Source organism: Notothenia rossii (genome assembly GCF_949606895.1).
Source record: "Notothenia rossii genome assembly, chromosome: 11".
Classification (NCBI taxonomy): domain Eukaryota; kingdom Metazoa; phylum Chordata; class Actinopteri; order Perciformes; family Nototheniidae; genus Notothenia; species Notothenia rossii.
In genome coordinates, this window is record NC_136910.1 from 50,153,825 (window position 1) to 50,177,038 (window position 23,214).

Here is a 23,214-nt window from a genome sequence, read left to right on the forward strand (position 1 = left end):
GAGCACTTCCCTGTTGGCCGCCGGGGAACTATTTTGATCCTCCGGGTGCGTGAGTGGCAGCGGTCTTTCTCTCTACGCCTGGCATGCGTGTTCTCACAAACCGATGCTGTCATTTGTTTGAATGAATAGATAAGGAGGAATATAAGAAAGTTCCCAAGGTTGTCAGGGATGAAAAATGCTGCACGGTGCAAGCGATAACTGTTTCTGCATGTTTTCCTCAATCCTCACTTCCCCTGATGTCAAGGTTAGAGAGGATGGGGAAGGGGTACAAGGTGGACAAACTACCCAAAGAGGAACATAGAAGGCATGATAGAACATGAGTACAAAGAGATGTCCAAGGAAAGGAAAAGAGCAGAGGGAGGAATTAGAGGAGAGACGATAAAGACAGGAAACAGGAAATAAAATAAAAAAATCAGGGGAGAGCAGAGAGGATGAGAGCATTAATATTCAGACTAAGAGCCACTGTGTGTTTCCCAATAGAGGAATATGTATGTCTGACCGCACGCTCACATGTATGCGTGTGGAGTGTGACCTCTCTACAGAGGCCTGTCCGTCAGACGGACACACTGATGGATGAAGCTGTCACTGCCTGTGGGTCTCGCTTATCAGGCAGTCAAACACCGCTCTCTGTAGACCACACACACACACACACACACACACACACACACACACACACACACACACACAGACACACACACACACACACACACACACACACACTCTCTCTCTCTCTCTCTCTCTCTCTCTCTCTCTCTATCTCTCTCACACACACACACAGATAGGCATGAACTTACACAGGGAGACACTTGCAAAAAGAAGAGGGACCAGATAGCAGAGAAGGTGAGAGTTGAAGAAACTGGTAAGCTGCAGAGAGGAGACAATGTGAGAAGAGGTAGGAAGAAAACCACTTTCTGAGCGGACCACCTGCCACCATTGTCAAACAACCTCGGTGATTCTAATTCATTTTGATCGAAAAAGAGAATGACAGAGTTGGTGAAGGCTCATGCCTGGTGAACCGATACCAACCCAACCAAACACATCAGTTTCAAGCAGTGAGATCATTTACTCAAAAACTCATTATTACGCTCATTATTGTGCCATTATATAACGAGTTGGTGTTAGACAACTAGTGCTGCCTCTACTCAACACACTACTGTTTCTGGGTCTTTTTCCCTATTTCTTTTCCCGCTCAAAGTAGGCAGAATTGTCAGCCTTCATCATCTTGAACGCTACAATCGCTAAATCCTTAAGTCTGCACTTAGTCAATTGTACGGCTTAGAGAATGACAATGTTATGGGCTGACATTTCTCAAATCTGGGTGAAGGGATGAAAAAGGTTGCAATTGATGGTAGCTTGCCTATTGAAAAATGGGTTCTTATGTGTAGGATGTCCAATGGCGTGCTGGTGGAGATTCTCCCTGACCAATCAGTGTGTGCAGTCTGCAGTGTTTTGACCCTACCTTCTGGCATCAGCTCTGCTCGTTACAACCTCAACCAAGGTTGGACCAAAATAAAAACCCAGGTACCATCCGCAAAATGTTGCCAATGGAAACAAAGAAAGATTGACTCGTTGAGTAGCACCATGTCGTACCAAACAGTAGAACTACAGCATAAGTAACACATTACACCAATGTGAACATTCTCATTTAAAAGCCCCTTGATATATTGAATTAAACATATGTATGGCTTCAGAAACTCCTCAGTATCAAAGGCACTGGTGTTGACAGCAGTTCACACCAATTACACCTACTCTCTACTTCCAGAGAGTTCTCAAAGCAGCAAGCGCCTTTTAGGATCAGATTATCTGAAGAGACAGATAGATAGCAGGTGTCGTATTTTGATTAAAATAAGCTTTCAAACTGCATTCATTTACAAATGTAATGTTATTCTCCCTCTTAAATGCTTAACTTAAAGCAAAGTTGAAATACTAAGCTCCTACAATACTACATTTCAAGTCTGCAGAATATTAAATTACTTATAAATAAGTGTATTTTAGTGATGTAGTTGGATCAAATTGTAGATAGTCTTTAAAAAACTGCGTGCATTAGAATGTAAGTAATGCATCATATCATATTAGCATATCATGTTTTTTTAATATATAAAAGTAAATATGAGTGTTACATTAATGCAGGAAAAGTAAAAAGTGCTCAGAGTGTAAAAATAAAGGAGCATCAAATGGTAATACTCCAATATAGGATGGAATAAATCTGTGTGTTCCACCATTGGACACAATAAGCAAATATGACCTCACTTCCTCTCCATCATTGTGTCCTTAATAACATCTGTGTTGAGGATATTCAACTAGATCACATATTTATATATTTAAAAAAAAAAAGACCAGGAGTTAAATAGCATGAAGTGAGTTAAGTTAAAAAATGTTTTATACTTGACAGTACTGGTATATATTCCCTATTCCTCCTCACAGTGTATTATGTATTTACTGTGTAAAATGAAGCATCATGAGTGATGCCCAGAGGAGACAGAAAAGCTCTTTCCAATTTTCCAAGCGAGTGTTTCTCTGGAGAAGGAGAGCACGACTCAGCAGGCTCTCATCCTCCACTCTTCTTAACACTCTCAGGTAGTTGGCATGGGGCTGTGTGTGTGTGTGTGTGTGTGTGTGTGTGTGTGTGTGTGTGTGTGTGTGTGTGTGTGTGTGTGTGTGTGTGTGTGTGTGTGTGTGTGTGTGTGTGTGTGTGTGTGTGTGTGTGTGTGTGTGTGTGTGTGTGTGTGTGTGTGTGTGTGTGTGTGTGTGTGTGTGTGTGTGTGTGTGTGTGTGTGTGTGTGTGTGTGTGTGTGTGTGTGTGTGTGTGTGTGTGGGGGGGGTTTATGCCTGTGTGGCTCACCCACACAGCAGTAAATTCTGTTATCCTTGGGGGTCCGGCTCTGCAAGGATTACACCGGCATCCCACTCTGGTTTCAAAACACAAACAAACATGGATACACACACACCTCCACATAAACACACATTCCAAAGCATACCTGTGAAACACACACTCTACGTGTACACACACACTCGTCCGCGCACAGCATCTTGGCTCTGCCACGGCTCTGCTTTTCAATTTTCAGCTCAATTACATTCCACTGTTACCTATTCTAAACCTAGATCCCTCTTTTCCCGCAGGACACACACACACAAACATGCACTCGCACATACTTATTTAACAATTCTGCATCCCACTTAAGCCTAAGAATGTGTGGCCCTACTCAACTTTTACTGAAAGTGAAAATCACCTGCTACTGTGGAGACTTTTCAGAAGATGTTATTTATATGTTTACTCTTTTAAATAAAATAGGACGCTGAGATTTAACAAGGCTGGAGTGTGGGGACTTTTCCTGTTGCTGCATGTAGAATACATCAAAGAACAAGACTTAAAGGGGCTTTATCATGCTTTTTGGGGTTTTCCCTTTCCTGTAGTGGGTTTTTGTGTGCATGTAAACAGTCTGCAGAGGCTAAAATCCCTGTGTTCCTCCACATTTAGAGGCCTAACAATTAGCATAATAAATCCTCTTTTAAGAAGAAGTGTTTGTTTGCTTTGTTTCTTACCAATAGCATCCCTTCAAGGCCAGAGGAAAAGCTAATATTCCAGGATAAAAGGCCACGCAGCACAGCCCAATATAATTCAAAATAAAAGTCCCATTCCTCTTTACAAACCACAAACGAAAGATATTTCATGGCAAACTGTCAGAACAAATATAAAGAAGTATGACAATACATCTCAGAATGAAAAATATGCTCAGAATCTCAGAATCTTTCATTAAAACAAAGTCCTCGAAGTGAAGCAACATTTTTCTTTTCGAGTCTGCTTTTAATCAAATTCTCATGATGGAGTAAAGGCAGTTGCTGTCTCCGCATGGCAACAGAAGGACACCATCAGTAAAGCTGGCAAAATGTGTTTCATAAGTCCATAAAACAAATCTGTTTCAAAACCAATATGTGACCTCATCATAAATGTGCTTTTAGTTTAAATCAATCTTAGTCTTCTTTAAAAAAAAAAATACACACACACTCTCTCTCCCCCCCTGGTCCTAATAGCATTGCAGGCGGGCGTACAAAGAGAACAAACAACCATGTAATGTGGCGGTTCCCTCTCATTGACACTGGGCACTGGAATGCAACACGGGGGGCGAGGGGACAGGGGGGGGGGGGTGTGTGTGTGTGTGTGTGTGTGTGTGTGTGTGTGTGTGTGTGTGTGTGTGTGTGTGTGTGTGTGTGTGTGTGTGTGTGTGTGTGTGTGTGTGTGTGTGTGTGTGTGTGTGTGTGTGTGTGTGTGTGTACCATCCTGTCAGATTAGCCCTAATGATTAGCATTACTGAGAACTGACAGCAAGAGGAAGGAACAATGAGTGTCATTTATCCTCTTTTTCTCTCTCTTTCCCACTCACTTTCTTTTTTACCTCTGTTCCTTGCTTTTAATCTCTGACCCCCCCTCACCCCAAACTCCCCCCACCACCACCCCACCCCCCCCCCCCATGTCTCCTTCACCGTCTGCCTGCCTCGCGCTTCATGTTTTGATTCCCATGTGGTGTACACTTTGCCCTGTAAAATAGAAACAACATTTTAAAAAGTACCAGATAAGAAGACTTTCTATCACCAACAATATGTAAAAAGTGACACGACACACACACTTCCAACCACGCACACATTTAGACCATTAAAAACTGTTTGGCTGAATTAATATAATCACAGGTTACCATCTCAAAGCCCTGTAATAATGAGGCGCCGTGCGCAAATAGAGCGGTTTATAATCAGCTAATGATAAGTCATGAGGGTTGAGGTTGAAATCGGTGGATACCCATGATTTGAACTCACCACAGAAGAAGGGAAGGGGGGGAGGTGAAAGAGATAAATGATTAAGGAGAAGGCGGGAGAAAAGGGACATGAGAAGATATTGAAGGCCTGATAACATACAGAAATATGTTCCCCGCCTCCAGGTTTTTAAATATTGATCTTGACGCAGCATTTGGGGCTTTGAAAAATAACTGTGTCAGAGATTTAGCATCTATCGATGACATCCAGCTACATGTATACAGCCTCTATAAGTACATAATATAACTGAAAAGGTCTTGCCATTCCTACTCAAAGGGAAGGAACAAAATGCAATGGATGCATTTAAATAAATAAGACAATTTGTGTCAAGTATAGAGATGGATATCGATAAAAGATACAACCAACATGGTGATAAATGATTAAAAAAACATTTGGCAGTGGCTCAACTTATGTTTAAACGTTGCTTATGTATTGCAACATACTGAAACTACTACATCTGATAGTGTACGAGCAAAGAAGCAATGACTGTGTTAGAGTTGCAACAAAGTTTATTTCATCATAACATAAATCCTTCAGGGAATAAGTGAAAAAAAGCAAATGTTCTATTAAGGATGGGGTTTTTACTTAGATCTCTCCTCAATTTTGTTATATCACAAAATCAACCTCAGGGAGGTAGAGTTGGCTGGAGTACGAGGGGAATAGAAGCAGTGGAAGGGAGAGGATCTTTAAAAAAAAACCCTCTAAACTGAATCCTCGGCTTGTGTGTTTGTTTTTATTTTCTGTTGAATCCAAACAGGCCTCAGAGGAATGAGGAGAGGTGTGATAAGAGCATCCTGTTGTGGTTGTGCCTGTGCCAAAATGCTGCTGAGGGAATGACATCACGTCTGTTTCTCCTTTTAAACATGTAGATGGACTCCCATTTGCTTTATAGCTTCAATTAAGCCCTTCTACTGGCCTGTTCTTGCTTTCAGGGCTGGAAAGTTAGGGACATTTTGTCTCAAGGGCGAGGGGAATTTAATTTTATGAATGCACTATCTGCTTTTGAATCTTTACGGAAGGACACTTAACGACGTATTGGATGGGTTGCATCCTTTATTCTTCTCAGTGTCATTTTGTTGTTGACAAGCGATAAATCACTTCTTTTATGCTCAGGGACCAGGTCATTCTACTCTGAGGTGAATTTAAAAAAAAGACTGCGAATGGAAACGTTTCAGCATCTGCAACAACACAGCATTTCATTCTAAATGTACATGACATATTATATATATATATATATTTGTCATTTAATTGTTTTATTTCAAACCGTTTGTTATTAACATTTAAAGCAGAATATTATAAAGTAACAATATAATTACCACGCTCGCACTCACACATATAGTACATGAAGTGGCTATGCCTCTAGTGGCCATCATACGTTTTATATCAGAGATAAGGAAATGGTATTTTTAAAAAAAACATTGAGTGGATGGATCGGTAAAAATAAACGTATCATTAGAGATTGCTCTTCCTATAATGTTGAAAATCAACAGTTAACGTTGCTTTTTGACTGAACGTGTATTATTTCACCACCATACTGATAACACAGCTTAACGGCCCGTCCACACAGCGGCGTGCGTTGAAGCTTCAACGCTTCTGCCCATTCGCTTTGAATGGGGTGACGTAACGCTTCACCGAACTGCATTGTGGGTAGCGTAGCTAAGCGTTGCTCGCGTCAAAAGTTGAAACATGTTCAACTTTTGAAGCTTCGACGGAAGCGTCAGCCAATCAAATCCCGTTTATGAAAATCTGCTAGTACAACTTCTAGCCAATCAAACCGCGTGTATGCTGCGAGAGCCATACCGCAGGTCATTTCTACATGTTCCATAAAATGGAGGAGAAAATAATCATTGCGGTAGTGAATCACCCGGTGCTATATGATCAGTCTCTGTTCGTCTACCGGGATTCAAACCGGAGGAGCCAGTCATGGAGGGAGGTGGCAGAGATAGTGGGTGAAACTGGTAGGTTTTCGCCTGTTTGGGGAGTTTATATCCAGTGTACCTCGTTTTAACATTGAATGGACAGCTAGCAGGCATAGACAGTATATATAGCTAGCATGGAATGTTTTTTGCTTTGTATGTCGGGGGCGGGAGATTCATGTGATTGGTTGTTGGTCGCGTTGCTCGCGTTGACTCGCCAAGCTTCAGACACGCCCACCGCCAAGCGTCAACGCACGCTGCTGTGTGGACGCTCCGTAACTCTGAGCCACCAGGGAGGACAGATGCTCCAACAAAAACTACTGATTCTGTATTATTCTGAACTGATTGAGTGAAAACAGGGATTGAGTTCTGTCAGTCCATTCTGTCAATTAATTGATAAAGTTTAGTTTGTGAAAGTATTAAATACCTCCAATGGGTAACAGCCACATATAAATTATGTTTTCATTTGAATGGTGTTTGTGTGTCAGCTCCTTTCATATTCAGTCAACCTGAACTTGTTTTTGTAGTTTTAGGATTATGTTTTACTCTATTCATTTGTTGCTCTTTGTTTTCATGCGACTGTAGCCTTGATATGGTGCGCCTCACAGGAAACAGAACTGCTTGATTAAAAAAACAGTCACATTTTTCTTCTATTTGTTTATTGTTGAGTCTTTTACTGTGTAATGACAGAGGAGCCTTTTTCGTGATTTCTCACTTTAGTCATGAAAAAAAGGTTGTTTACGAACATATCGCCATCGTTTCTTTCCATTAGAGGACACGAACTAGCATTGTGTTGTTTATTACATTATATTTCGACTCCACTTCGAGCTATAGAATTACTAACAAAGCACTTATATACAAATAAAGGACTGGCTTATCTAAAGCCAGTTGAGAAGCACTTGAAATGTTTGGCTCTATGAAACCTGATGTACTATGATTCTGTTTTCTTCAAGGTTGTATGTTCCTGGTCGAATGTACTTATTGTAAGTTGCTTTGGATAAAAGCGTCAGCTAAATGCAATATAATGTTATTAGAAATACTTCTTGCACCATGATACACTACTAAAAGTCACTAAAATATATTGAAGAACTGCCTTCCCCTATCCAGGAAAATGCCTGTTGACGGAGGTAATATTCTTTGAACCCGGTTAGTCAAGCACTCGAGCTTCCCCATAGATCCAGGTTGAGTCTGTCCAAATGAACCAGCATGCCAAATCTAAAATGAGTTTGGATGTGTACTCAGCCCTAATCTCTCCAAGCATGCGGCCTTTCCCCTCACACAGTAATGAGTCACTGCCACACAGTATCATTAGCTCACTTACTGACACATACATCCTGTAAACGGCTCTAGTGTTAGTTATTTCTTGTGGATACTGTTGGGATGTCGCTAGGAGTTGAGATCTTCCAGAATGGTTGACCGGGGGCCAGTGCACAGCTGGTGTATGGAGGGCTGAAATAACATTACAGTATCGCCAAGAATAACTGTTACAACAGCCCCGAGATGTACCCAACTGCATAACATGCTGTCTCTTTCTGTTGTGTTGGTTGTGTATTGTGCTTGTGCTTTCAGGCAGTGACTGTGTGCCCTTTCTATCAGTAGATATGTGAATCTGAAGGTTTCACATTGTGCGGGAGGAGCCTTTGTGCCTCCACAGTAACGTGACACCCTTCATAACTCCGTACAGAGAACACGGTGCATGTAAAAAGACAGCAAAAAGCAGCTGGCTGAATTCACAATAGCGGCCTGGAGCTTTACAGGCCAGACACTTTTGATATCGCTCCATCTCTCCGTCTTCCTGTCTATCCGACTGTCTGTCTAGCTTTTGAATCTGACAGATAAATCTAAAAGGAGTCAGCTGTTCGGATTCAGATGTTTGGGATTCGGGTGGTACCTGCCTGTCTCCTCTCTCACTCTCTTCCTATGTGAGTGATGGCAGTTAGCTCCCGTTGCATGTGGCAGACTGACACCTCTGATTGGTCAATCCCATCTTGTCACTCATTTCACCGTCACGGACACCGCGGCTAAAAAGGCAATTGTCGTGGTAGTGACAGAGCCTCAGGCTATTATTGCCAAGGTGACACAGAGCTTTACCTCTTAGGGAGACTAGAGACAACTCAACTCAGCAGCTTTAACACACTTATATTTCTATTTTGCAGCACGATGATTCCTACTGCTTAGTTGTGCTGACTGGAGTCTCTGTGACGAAATGGCTTTTTGCTTGTAACATTAGTGAAGTAGCATTATGGCCGCCTGAATAGCTCTCCTCGTTATTGTAAGGCTTCACCAAAAGCTTTCTAAAAGTGTCTTTGTGTTGATCGCCTTTTTAACCTTATCTTTGTTTCAGTAAAGAGTCTCATGGTGTTTGTAGTTGAGATGGCACTGAAAGAGAGTGTGTGTTTTCTACGGAAGCCCTGAGAGCCAATTAGTTCAATTAAAATAGTTGTCATCCAAGTCTGTTCTAAATAGATTTGTTCTCCTTGCTCGAGAACAGGCGGAAGAATATGTTTCTATCAGGATAATAATTATTTTATTTCTGTGAATGTGTTGCATTATAATGTTACCTGTAACATTATTGGGTACGATGTGATTATAACAAACAACAGTATTATACACTTACAATTATCCTGTCTGGATCAAAAATGTTTTACTTTTCACCTGTTCCACTGATGGACACCAAATTCTTCATTACATTGACAAAAGGTTCTGGCTGGAAAGGAATGTGAGTCCTCGGCACAGGGACTGAGCTCCAGTACATTACATGGGCTGCCAACTAAACTAAGTGAGTCATATAAATCCTTTTTAGTAAAGGGTTTTCAAGGTAGAAAACAATTTAGGCCAGAAAATGAATCACCGGATAAATGTATTGCTTGCCTCCCAGGGCCTCCGTAGCATCTTCAGTAAAGTACAGCAACAGGCACCTGACACACAAAGTTATTGTCAAATTGACCAGATATGTAGCGAAGAGCAGAGTGAAAAACTTGGCCTGCCCTCCATCTTCCACTTTTTACTTATCAACTCCTGATGCTCTCATAAGGTATTCATCCTGCTTTAATTCATTCATCTCTCACACACGACTATTGATGTATCTGGTTTTGAGTGTCACCGTGTATTACTTACAGTGTGCCAGGTGTTAGACTGCATACCATTTTGGCTCTGTGTTTGACCTGCTGCAGCGCCCCTGACAAAGGCAATTCACTTAGAAAACTCACGTGTTTCTTCAGCATGTTTAGGCTCGGGCATCATCACTCCAAAGATATACATAGCACGATGAGTGATGATTAAATAACTAACCCCCGAGCCTACAGGTGGAAGCTGGGGTGGAAGCTGGGGTGGTGGTGGGGCAGGCAAGCAGCAGCGACGTAGAGGTTGCTGCAGCAATAGCAGCAGCAAGCAATGCATGGAGAGATATCTGGCAGGTTAAATAGAGCGGCTTATCAAGGAGACTCTGTTTGATTGGTTGTAGAGTGGCAAGGGGCGTTATGTCTGAATGCAGCATAAGTGCTCGAGTTGACTGCCTGAACTAGCTCGTAGGCTTCGCCCCCTTCTCCCTGTGCTGAGGGAGTTCAAAACCATTGGATCCCTAAAGTGACCACCCGTTATCTATCAAAAAACATTATTTAAAAGTGTTCACATTAATCTAGCTTGCTTCTATTTGTCCTTTTGAATATATCCTATTGTCTGTAATTGCTGTGACAAAAAAAGGAATTGAAACAGTTCCTTTCTTCGGTGCTGGCCTGAGAGGGTACAGCTTAAAGTACAATTCCCAGTTTCACTGAGAAGATTACTTTTTAATGAATGAATCACTTGTGAGTGGCACTGCGCTGTTCCTCAACTTTCCTGGCAATCTTCACTCGCGCTGTCGAGACAAATAATAATGAAATATGGGAAGAATGAAGTAGCATGAAAGGAATGCCTGGCCTCTCATAAGCTTCTGGATTCAATGCTACTAGTTTTTGCAGAGGTTTGGTGGAAGTTAAGCACACTAAGGACGACTGGATAGCATAGAAATATCAATATGAAATGTTCGACAATACAGCAAATGCATAGAGTTGTTATAAGTAGTTTAAGCATAGGGATGTGCTTTTTGGTTTAGACTTGTTCTATTTAAAGAACCTTCATTCAGGACTTGAATGAGCCATAGTATGAATATTAAAGTAGTAGATATAAAAGAGAGAAGCAGAAAAAGCAAAGAAATAATCTGAATTTGTTGAAAAATGTATTCAGATGGGAAAAGGGCCAGAGAGACACGTGGGAAGATGAACTGGGCAGTGAAAGAATTTGCTCTCCTGCTAAGAGATAATAGCCGTCTCTCAAAAGACAAACAAATTCCCAAGCGACCATTTGGACTCTGCAGCTACATTTCTTATGAGAAAAAGACAGAAGAGAGCATGGGGTAAGCGTTTTGGGAATGGAGAAACCGTCCAATTCAAAGTCCTCAGGTCAAAACTCAGATTCAGATTTCTACACACACACATTGTATTGAATCCGGCCCATCAGGGGATTTTGTTGTGCAGAAGGAAGGTAGGAAGAGGTGTGAAGCCGCTCGGGCAATCTTGTTTTATTTCCTGTGAAACGGGAGCTGTTATTCCCGAGCTTTGAGAAAGATGTGTGATGTCAGGTGGCTAAGTGAGCATGTGTGCATGAGAGAGTAAAAGACAGGCCTGGGGGGGGGGGTGATCTAAGTGTCCAGGTATAATGGTCGTCTTCCTGTGTCTGACCCTCAGAGCAGCAGAGGTCAAAGCAAACCTTTCAAAAACCTCTCCTTTCATACCTCTTTGCAGTCCTTTTTGAAGAATACCCCCTGTTTTAATACAGTTTGGATCACATTTTGAAACATTTGGCAATCTGTCTTTTGGTTTCGATGAAATACATGAACAATATACCGCATTTTTTTTATTTTTTGTGGTTCCTTTCACCTTTGTCTCTTACTTATCAACTCCTGATGCTCTCATAAGGTATTCATCCTCCTTTAATTCATTCATCTCTCACACACGGCTGTTTCCAATTGGCCCAGAGACATTCCTGGAATGCCAGGGTGTGTGTGTGTGTGTGTGTGTGTGTGTGTGTGTGTGTGTGTGTGTGTGTGTGTGTGTGTGTGTGTGTGTGTGTGTGTGTGTGTGTGTGTGTGTGTGTGTGTGTGTGTGTGTGTGTGTGTGTGTGTGTGTGTGTGTGTGTGTGTGTGTGTGTGTGTGTGTGTGTGTGTGTGTGTGTGTGTGTGTGTGTGTGTGTGTGTGTGTGTGTGTGTGTGTGTGTGTGTGTACGCACTTGCTGCTCCCCAGTGGCTATTTGATACGGATAAAATACAAAAAGAGAAGGAGAGCTCTTTGGCAGTTGAGAAGAAAATATCTACAGACGAAATGTAAACAAGAAGCAAAGGAGAGCAAGGACTACTGGGTTTGCATGGGTTTCAATTATTATGCTGCTCATCAATTTATCTCAGGGATTGTGTAAATAAGACTGGTAGTTCTTTATAATCAAGCTGAAGTAAAGGGCAAACCAACACACAAATCAGCCTATTGATCTAAAGCCCTGTTCCCATAAAACTTAACTGCATTGTTAAGTGTGTTTCAAGGAACACTATTTATATTTATATATATTTATATTTATTTATATTTTACTATTTATGCTGGGTAAAACCAACAAATGACACAATTCTGAAATCAAAATATTCAACTTAACTTGAATGACTTAACCAACACAAAGCCAAACCACTATTTTATTACACCTAATCAAGTGCTTTGGTTGCTTTTTTAATTTGTTTTCTTGCAATGTAAAACGTTTAATACGTGTTTAAAACAAGACTGTAATCCAGAAGTTTATTTGGATGAGAATGTTATATTGAGAGTTCCACAAATATATCCCAAAACCGAATGGTTTGTCACGTCTCTGAGACGCATCTAGAGATCCAAACGTTTTCAAAGATGTATAAAAAATGGCGTGCCATTGAAGCTAAGCTACTACAAAGGAAACAAAAGTATATGCTAATGGATTAAAGGCACTCTTCGGATCATAACTTGGCTCTCAGACATACACATACTTTTCAAATGTATGCACTTTACAATTCAATTACATATACATAAAATTGCATATTCACAGTCCTCCGCACACACACACATAGACATCACATGTGCGTTTGGGCTTGTTGGATGGCTTAAGAGCGCCGGGTAAAAATGTTACACCACAATTGCATTACCGTTAGCCACGTCAGCTGGTCTGGACAAAAAGGCACCACAGCGTCTCAGTTTCTGTCTTTCTCTGACTTTGTCCTCCACTTTTATTTACATTCCTTCTTTCTCCCGTGACACATGACTCAGCTAATCTAAAATACAGCGAGCCCCAGCGTTGGCAGGGACGAGTCCATCGGAGACCAAAGCCATCTGCCTAAAAGAGTTATGCCACTCTGCGCGGCACCAAGAGGGTCCAGATCTTTCCAGTAGGATTTTTAATATGCAAAACGTGATTTTGAAACCAAATGAGATGAGCATGATGGATAGACAGACTGATGGATGGGCGGATTGGTTGGCGGTTGTCCCTTAGTTGGTTTTTCTTAACTGTGCTCAGCACAGATTGTGCTAGGTTGAATTGATTCCATGAACGTTGAGGATGAAGGATTTGATTCAGGGACGGTTGCAGCTTTTAGTTTCTGGGCCAATGTGGCTCAAGAGTTATCTACATGTAACGATGGTCTGCCATTTGGAGGGTGTCACTGGTTCCATTCCTGGCCCTTGAAGTCAACATGGAAAAGTATTCTTGGGCAAGATACTGAACCCAACATTTCTCTGTGACGGATGGATTTGTTGGCAGTTGGCGGTCCCTTGGTTGGTTTTTTGGCAGAGATTGTGGTTGGTTAAATTGATTCCATAAAAGTTAAGAATGAATGGCAACCCGAGTTAGGATTGGGACCCAAGGTCATTTGTATTTTTGAGAAAATGTGGCTCAAGAGTTTTCTACCAATGGTTGTCTACCAATGGTTGTTCCAGTCGGAGGGTCGCTGGTTCGGTTTTTTCTCACGTACTGTAGGCACGGCTAACAGTTACCTGTGCTTTGGATAAAGGTATGTAGTGCAGTGTGTTTCTGCCAAGGCCAAAGACAGTGTGAACGCCATAAGCCGGATTACATTTAAATAAATAAAATAAAAACACAAAAAAACAATGAATGAATGTAAAGAAAAGGGAGCAAGAGAATCCACTACAAACACTTGAATGTGAGCGCACACATAGACGCAAACGGACGAACACACACAAAGCAACAGGGAGGCTGCTAACACAAACAAATTGCAATTACTACAGCGTCTGCAGCCTAGCAACCAGGCCACTGGATGTCATTGTCCCTCATCACATTTGTGTGTGTGTGTGGGTGTGTGTGTGTGTGTGTGTGTGTGTGTGTGTGTGTGTGTGTGTGTGTGTGTGTGTGTGTGTGTGTGTGTGTGTGTGTGTGTGTGTGTGTGTGTGTGTGTGTGTGTGTGTGTGTGTGTGTGTGTGTGTGTGTGTGTGTGTGTGTGTGTGTGTGTGTGTGTGTGTGTGTGTGTGTGTGTGTGTTCCAACTAAGACTGACTACATTACATCATGACTATCAATCTAATTGATTCGAAACTAAGATCCTATATTGATTGGTGGTACATGGTACTCAGTGTTCTGAGATTGTGTTGTTATGCTACAGTAGTTATTTGTATATTTCAATCACATATGGCTAACCCATTTTGAAATATATAAATACCGTATACTAAAATCTTATATGAACAAGTGTATCCAATTAAATTTGGCATGGCTAATCACTCCAATTGTATACATCAGAAACATTTCAAGCATATGCTTGTGAATTATACTTTTTTCCAACATTTCACTGTGACTTAAAGTGACATATTAGAGAGAAAAGATTGTATCATGATACAAGTTGTACATGTTAGGGTGATTGAATATTCTCTGAGATAATAAAGTAATTAATTTACCAGTCTTATCTCAGATAATATTATAATTTCTCTGAGGTAAATGTAAAGATTAAATCTCAAAATATTACCTTGTCCCCCAACGCTGTATTTCCTTTATTTTTCTATTTGCAATGTGAGCAGTTAATACTATGACACACTAAATAATCAAATATATCAAACACATTTTAAATATGTGACTAGAAACCCCAAAGAGATAAACTGCTCTTAAGAAATGTTTCTGCCTTAAAGCCAGGTGGCGGACCATAGCTTGTATGGATTTCTTTTCGTGGCATTGCGTTTCATTTAAAATAAATGTCAACAGATTCAAACAGGAAAAATGCATTCATCTTAACAGAAAAGGTGTCACTTTATTTCTTACATCATTATGATTTATGAGCCGTAGTCTACAGTATAGTGAGTCTCTGACCTATTACCATTTAAAAGTCACCTGTGTGTTTCATGAGGCCATCAAAGAGCTCCTTCAAAACCACATTCAGTGTTTAGCAATTCAAACCAGATGATGAAAGCGCTCTGATTCAAATAACGTGTATTCATGAGCAGAGTCCTGAATGGGTCACTGATAGAGGTAGAGTGCTACCAATAAAGGGCGACATGCACAATGTTGTTTTAATTACAGTTTGGGTACTACATTATTTGATATTCATTCTGTCTGATGCTTATCTTAAGTTTCTCAAGGGCACATTTGTAGTTTGATGAAAAAATGCCGTCGTGTCTCCTATTTACCTCCATTTTTTTTCTTTCACGTATTTTCTCTTCCCTCAGTTTCTTGCGTCCTTTTTCCCCTTCTTTTTTCCTCTCTCATATCACACATTGCCAGTAAAACAACAATTACATTTGTTGTCTATTTATTGTGTGACTTAATTCATATAATTGCATTGAAAAAATAAATATGAATTTGCAAAAATATGGCTTAAAAGTTGAAAATGAACACTAACCAAAGTCTGACTTTTAAGGGAATTTGTAATTGATGCCAAACTTGGTATTTATTTTGAGTTGCAAACATTTATTTTCCATAAATGTTATCACTTCGAAATGACAAGCCAAACATTTTTATAAAATTGTACTTGCTATACTAAAAACCTTTTATTGAAATACTCGTTGCTTTTTTACACTCGTTTTTAGAGAAATGTGCAATGTTGACGAAATAGAAATGTTTACACTGATAATCCGTATCAGAGGATTTTAAGTGTTTCACTGTTTCTTTAGACAAGGTCATGATTAAAAAAAGAAAATAAACCAAAAACATGATGCATTTGGTCACATGACTTGCTCTGAATACATTCACCTTTCCTGTTTTCCGACATCTATAATTGGTAAATAACCCTGACATCTGAGTAGCATTTATGGGGCAAAGTTGACTTACTCCTTTCTTTTATGCTTGGCTTTTTAAACCATGATATACAGCTGGCATTTAGATGTCAACACCTGTCCTCCTGTGCACATAAACCCCTTGCGTTATGGGGGTCATTTAGTATTGACGGTGCAGATCACGTTCTCACTCCTAAAAAACCTCGTCCCCTCGGAGGAGCCCCGCAATATGAACCCCCCTGCTAGGAGCCTCAGCGGCGGTTTGATTGACACCGCTCACACTTGGCAAAAAGAACTCAATTAAAGGGTCAAATACTCCAGGGTGCAAATAAACCTCTCCAAACATCGCTGCTGTGAACACACAGTTGTGCGCGTCCTCTTGTCTTTTCTCTGCTGCTTTTGCCTCTCTTGAATCGCGTCTATCATTCAACTCCTCCATCTCCTTACTAAGCTGGTCTGATTGATTATGGCCACAAAGCTGATAGGAATACCTGCAGCCCTGGTGTGTGTGTGTGTGTGTGTGTGTGTGTGTGTGTGTGTGTGTGTGTGTGTGTGTGTGTGTGTGTGTGTGTGTGTGTGTGTGTGTGTGTGTGTGTGTGTGTGTGTGTGTGTGTGTGTGTGTGTGTGTGTGTGTGTGTGTGTGTGTGTGTGTGTGTGTGTGTGTGTGTGTGTGTGTGTGTGTGTGTGTGTGTGTGTGTGTGTGTGTGTGTGTGTGTGTGTGTGAGACAATGTGCGTGGGGGACTTTGACTGAAGCTCTCAGATGATGAGCCAATGGATCGAGATGGCCCCAATTAGTCTTTGATTAATTGAGTTTGGTTGGATGTCGTCCCTGGAACCTCATCTTTGACGTTATTGACAGGCTAATTAGTTGCCGTGGTGACCGCTTAAACACAGCAGGATTGTGTGTGACTCTGAAATGACCCCAAGGCAGCCAACCAAATGCTTGTGTGTGTGTGTGTGTTTTGGATTAATACACCTTGAGGGGTGATCCCAAGATGTCTTGATATCACAATTGCAAAATAATTAAACGGGATGCTGGTACAATGCGAGAATGATTTACGAAGGCATTGTAAACCAAAAAATAACTCGTAATTGTGTTTTTCATCAAGAAAAACTGATTAATGATCCAGAGGGAAATGTCAGCATCCAGGGAAAGGCTAGCAGAGGTCAAAAAAGGAAATGAAACACTTACTGTACTTAGTGCTCCAAACAACACTGAGTGCCCCTGAAACTGGCTGCAAATGAATCACCTCAAAAGGCATTAGTGACAGGAGAAATGTGATCGGTCATGGGTATTTTTCTGGGGCTACAGGAAGAAAACTCATCGCAGAGGCAATAGTAACACTTAAATGTGTTGTAACAGAATAACTGTCCATCTACTTTTTGTAACTCCCTCTCATTCCTGAGGTATTGCCTTTCCTTTCATGCTGTTTCCTCTACTCTTTTCCTACACTGAGACCTTCTTGCTTACTTTTGTCACAAAATACTTTTAACGACCAGCTTCTAAATCCTTGCTCATTGTTATTTGGCCTATTTTTAGACGGTTGGTTATTGTTGCAGCATCACCTGTGCTTTGTTTGTGACATAAAGGGGTGAACCCATTAGTACACTTATTCTATGTTCAAACCAAAGGGAAGGTAAAACCAACGGTACTCATCGTGTTAGCCAGAGTGATGTATTTCTTTTCATTCATGATTTTTTTGCAAAAAGATAGGAGTTTAGTAGCAGTCATTGTGCACGCCAGATGCAGTATATTAAAATGCTTCTACTAAGTACAGAATTCTGACAATGGCATACAAAGGCCATTATGGGATCAAATTAATAATTGAAGAGCTGGTGAAGGGGGGGACATGTTCTCAGAAAAGTACTTTCAAGAATATAGTCATATATGTCTTGTTAATGTACCTCTTTATTTTCAAAAAATAACAACACTTGTAAATGTACAACTTTTTCTTTGACTATAAACCCGCTCCTCTGGCTCTCTATTTCATAATTGGCCCAAATGTGCCATCATATCTATTAGTTTGATATTATCAGTAGTTTCCAATTTGGTGCCAATATCTTTCTTTACACGTCAAAGTTTCTGTTTGATTTACTTTGTTTGGCAACCAATTTCCAAGGTAGGATTACACCATTCTGACAAATGTATTTTTCCATCTCGATCCAGATCAGCGTTCAAGCCATTTATGGAAAGAACATTCAGAACAATTATTTCATACTATATTTCATATCATACATCATACAGCATTTTCGTTTACGGCCATCAAGGACTGGAATACTCTTCCAGTGGAACTTAAAACCTGTACTGATTTTAACTCGTTTTCCTATGGTGCAAAAAAAAATGATATTAAGCAACCAGTCATGCCAACATTAATTACACTTTAATCTGAGTTTTTTTAATTTGAACTGTATTGTCATACTATATCTTAGATATTTTATTTAAGTGTATTTGAAGTGTACTAAGTATTATGTTCGTAACCTGTACTTAAATCAGGTTTTAAAATGGTTTGACTGATAGAGATCATGCAATGTAATTATTTGTTTATTGATTGTTATGAACCTGCCCCACAGATGGAAATTAGCTATTAGCTATAATCTGGCATATTGCATCTCTTCTCTTTGCTGAGATTAATGTTTTTGTATGCATGGTCCTTCTATAAATAAATACAAATACTATTCATTAGGGATGTCCCGATCACCTTTTTTTGCTCCCGATCCGATTCCGATCATTTAATTTTGACAATTTGCCGATACCGATTTTTCCCGATCCGATCTTTATGCAATGCATTAAGAGAAAAAAAAGCATTCAAGTTGTCCCTTAAGGTTATTTTTTTATTTAAATTGGATATTCTATCCAACATGGATATAGCTTCTTTCTTTCACAGCAGCATTGGATCAGGTCAGTTGTGCAGCATTGGATCAAAACAAAATAAAGCTTTCAGTCCTCGTTAGCTTACTGCTACAATTAGACACTGCGCCCTGCCCACTCTGTAGCCAGATTTGAGAGAAATAAGCAACCAGGTCTATGAAAACAAGCCCCAAAGAAGCAACACATACATGATGTTGTGTAATTTGAAACCAAAACGAAGGCCTCAGGATGACTTTAAGACTTGAACATGGTCATTTTTGTTTTGTAACATTGAATACAACATTTTTAAAAAAGTATTTAAAAAAAAAAATCCCGATCCCCGATTTTTTTTTTCCGATTCCGATCTTTTGAAAATCACGTGATCAGCTCCGATCCCCGATCACGTGATCGGATCGGGACATCTCTACTATTTATATCATACTACTATCATACTGAAAATAAGGGTTACATACTGTATATCTAGGTAAACTCAAAACTACTTAAAGAACTGAATATCCTGATTTAAATATATTTTTCCATGCTGCTTAGAGCTAGTAAAGTCTCCTCTTTGGAACATTGTTCTGAATTATTTTCACCTTTTTTCTGTTCCCCCCCATTTCTGTAAAAACATTGGGAGCTATCATTTTTCCCACAGGGGAGACAAAGCCCGCTCCAAAGAGCAGCAGTTGTTCCCATGTTCACACTGAATGGGTATGTGGCTTTTAAAGAAAGGATGACCCACCACACCCATTCAACTGTGGTGTACATTACTGACTATAAATAAAGATTCAATTATGTGAATAGCTGTTATCAGTCAACCAATCACATCAGGAGTATATATTACTCACTGGCCGATATCCAATATGTAATCATAGAAGTCCAATGCCAGCCCCCTATATATATAATAAAAGTGATATGCTGTGTAAAATAAAATGCATTTTTTTTGCAATCAATAAAAGAAAAGAGTATTAGGGAACAGAAAAAACATTAGCTTTGGAAAATGATTTTAAAGTACATATACACATTGTGGGGTGCAACACTGTACCATCACTGTCTGTCACATGCAGCAGAGATAACCAGGGTTAAAGGGTGAGACGGTGTGGGGAGAAAGAGGGAGTGGTAGACGGGTGTGTGGTTGACTAGCCACGAAGAAAAGACCCTAATCTTAGAGGAGGCCACAGTTGGAGTAACATCACTTTTTCGGGCCAACCTCTTTATATTCTTCTTTTGCTCTACCACTCCAATATCCTTTCTTTCTGAACGCACCATCTAACCTCCCTCCCAGCGTCTTTTTTTTCTTCCTCTTTCTCTCCCATTTCTCCAGATCGTTTCTGCTTTACTAATTTTCATTTAGCCTAAATCGTTTAAATTAGATTGAATCGTGACAGAAATTGCTTTCCGTTGGTCACAAATATTCCAATACTCCTCTCTGTCAGACGCCCAATACTCAGACAACTTAGGTATATTCTGACCATTTAAAATATGCTCCCCCTCGGGTTCACAATGCCTCTTTGAATCTACTGTAACTTCCATTCATTTGTGTAATTAAAAATAATTAAGATACATTCAAAACAAATGCACAGAGCATACATGCAATCAAAACACAAACAAATGAAACGTATATCTAACAAAACATAACCAGAGCTTAATTAAAGTGGCGGTGGTGGAGTAGCTGGGATCTTCATGATGAATTGTTTGATGAAGACTAAATAATTCAATGAGGAAATATCTAATTAGCCACAGCTGCTTTGCATTTGATTCATGTGATCTGCATTACTCTGATACGTCTCTGCTGTGTCTTCTCAATTATACTGTGCTGTATTTGTTAGCTAACTGTCCTCCCCTTCTTTTGTTTTGTCCTCTCTGTAGTTCCCCCCCGAGAGCCCACAGTCACCTGTCGGTCCAACACCTACCCCAAAGGCTTCTACTGCAGCTGGCACCAGCTCCACCAAACGTTCATCCCCACCACCTTCGAAGTGGACGTACAGTAAGTGAATAGGATTCATGTCTTTGTGTGGATTTACATATACAATATATGTTCGATATATCGGTATGACATGCAAGAACTAGCTTAGTTAAAGGTGGGGTAGGTAAGTCTGAGAAACCGGCTCGAGATACACTTTTTGTTATATTCCATGGAATGCTCTTAACATCCCGACAGCAATGAATATCTTAAGTGCTTTGACAATGAATCCATTAAAAAATTTCATCTGTGGAAGCCGTAGTGCTGTAAAAAGCACGACCAATCATCTGAGCCGGCCCGGCTAAAATTACTGGATGGCCTACCTGCCTGTCAGCCTTCCATCTGTGCACAAACTTATCTCGTGCCCTCATTGGTTATGTAAGCGTGCGTGTGTGTTGGAGGAGGGGCTCTGTAAGGAAGTGGCAGATTTGTTCCGGCTTTGTATTTTCAAATTCTAGCGCACTCGAGCTGGGTTCTCCAAAATTACCTACCCCACCTTTAAGTGATTGAAGAACAGCATTTAGTTCAGTCATTGTCCTCTTCCAATCACGTGAGCTAGCTTACCTTTGCTAATGGTCTGTTATGCTACAGTAGTTAGCTTTTATTTTAATGGCTTGGTTTTCTAGGCACCATAAAATGTACGCAATGCTTACAGGTGCCCTACAGATTAGTATAGGTTAAGTTTACTATGCAGCTTAATTTTATATAAAAACAGTAGGGGGTCTCTGCTCCATCTTTCTATTTAGCTAAATGCGCCTTGGCTTGAAAAACATAAAAAAAAACTGGCCTAGAGGCAACACTTTAAATTAAAAGACCAAAAATGCCCAACGAGAAAGATCAATTTTGAGATAAGAAGGAGGGTGTTATAAAAAAAGTGACACCTCTCTCCCTGCAGGCGGGATTTTAACAGTAGCTGGACCTCAGCTACTCACACAAAATGTGTGGATGGAGACCCGGTATAACTGTCTCCATCAGCTTCTCTTTGATATTCACAGATCACAGAGTCCCACAGCTCACGCCACAGCTGGTGGACTCTGCCTTCGTTAATATTGTAACACCAACATAATTATGTTTGAATAATAATGAGCCGGTCAGCCATTCAGCTCCATGTTTCACTGAACAGCCATTTCTGTCCTTCTTACCCCAAGAGAACATCTATGATTGTAATTGTAATCACAGTTGCGTCAGGGCTCCTGAATTAAACCAAAATGGTTAAATATTCTACTATTTTGTTTGACTGTGCAAGTTAAAACTTCCCATAATAACATTTAATAATAATAACATAATAATAATTAATTTCAGTATGTAATGATCATAATTAATATTACCCCAAGGTGTGCCTTGTGACACGCTGTATGACCACAGCGTAGTGAGTAGTAGAGAACCTTACTAAACTATCCATATAAACAGTACCGTATCTCAAAAATGATGCAGTCCAAACCGGTTTATATCAAAAGCAAAACAAAGGAGTGTAAGTCCAATAACAATTTCTTCAGGCGTAAATGTGCCAATGTCTTTAGACCTTGGCACATGTAGGTTCACACTGGCTGGATTCCAAACTAAAGTCCTGTCCTGGTCTGTAAAGCAGGAAGTATAGTCAGAGTGTTTTAGTGTTGGAATTCTAAATGATGCCCACAGCTTCGATGGAGAACACCCACTCTTCTTAAAAACGTGAACTATTCTCTTTTTGCCCTTCCACACCAAAGTATATGAAACTTCCTTCAAGCTGAAAACTCACAAGCTTATAAAAACTTAGAAGTAAAGCATCCGTCTCTCTCACGTCAGTCCTTATTGTTCTCTCCTCTTACCCTTTGAATTCCCTCTCCTCTCCAGACACAACCAGCGATCACTGGATGTAGAGAAAGATCCGGACCACAAGAATCGCTGTCGTGTTCGTTTTCCCGAGGTCTTCTCCAGCTTCCCGTACAAAGTGAACGTGACATCAGTCAACGCCTTGGGGAAAGCCTCCACCACCATTTCTTTTGAGGAGTCCAGTATAGGTAAGATAGATGGCGTATCATGTCGTGGTATTGTATTGGATGTTTGTAACACCTTAATACAAGAAAAGCTTGCACATGAGGGAGCATGTGTGTTTTCTGAGGAGCTTTTAAAAGCTTTGATTTAGTTTCTGAGCTCGGTTCAAAGGATACACTTAAAGAAAAATCTTAGACATTTTTTTTTTCAAACACTGTGAGCAAAGTTCAGGGACAAATCTAAGATCTTTTTCACACACAGATTGACAATTACTTGGCAATGAAAAATAAGAACTAAGAGTGTTGAGGTGCCTCTTGGAGGATGCCAACCCTTGAGCAATGATAATGCGTTTGTTTGACCACAGATGACTAATTTCATTGACTTCTGGTTCCCTTCGGAGATGTGTTGTGCACACACACAGTGGTGCTCGGTGCCAGAAAGAAAATAGAGA

At 40.4% G+C, this 23,214-nt stretch overlaps 1 protein-coding gene across 2 annotated transcripts in view; it reads left to right on the plus strand.

Annotated features, from left to right (window-relative positions):
• The window catches only part of cntfr (ciliary neurotrophic factor receptor), a 221,768-nt gene that overhangs the window by 165,806 nt on the left and 32,748 nt on the right, over positions 1–23,214 (plus strand). For both annotated transcript variants that reach the window (XM_079660167.1, XM_079660166.1), the window contains exons 5-6: positions 20,696–20,813; positions 22,623–22,789. In XM_079660167.1, coding sequence (XP_079516293.1) covers positions 20,696–20,813; positions 22,623–22,789 — 285 coding nt within the window. The remainder of the gene's footprint in view (positions 1–20,695; positions 20,814–22,622; positions 22,790–23,214) is intronic.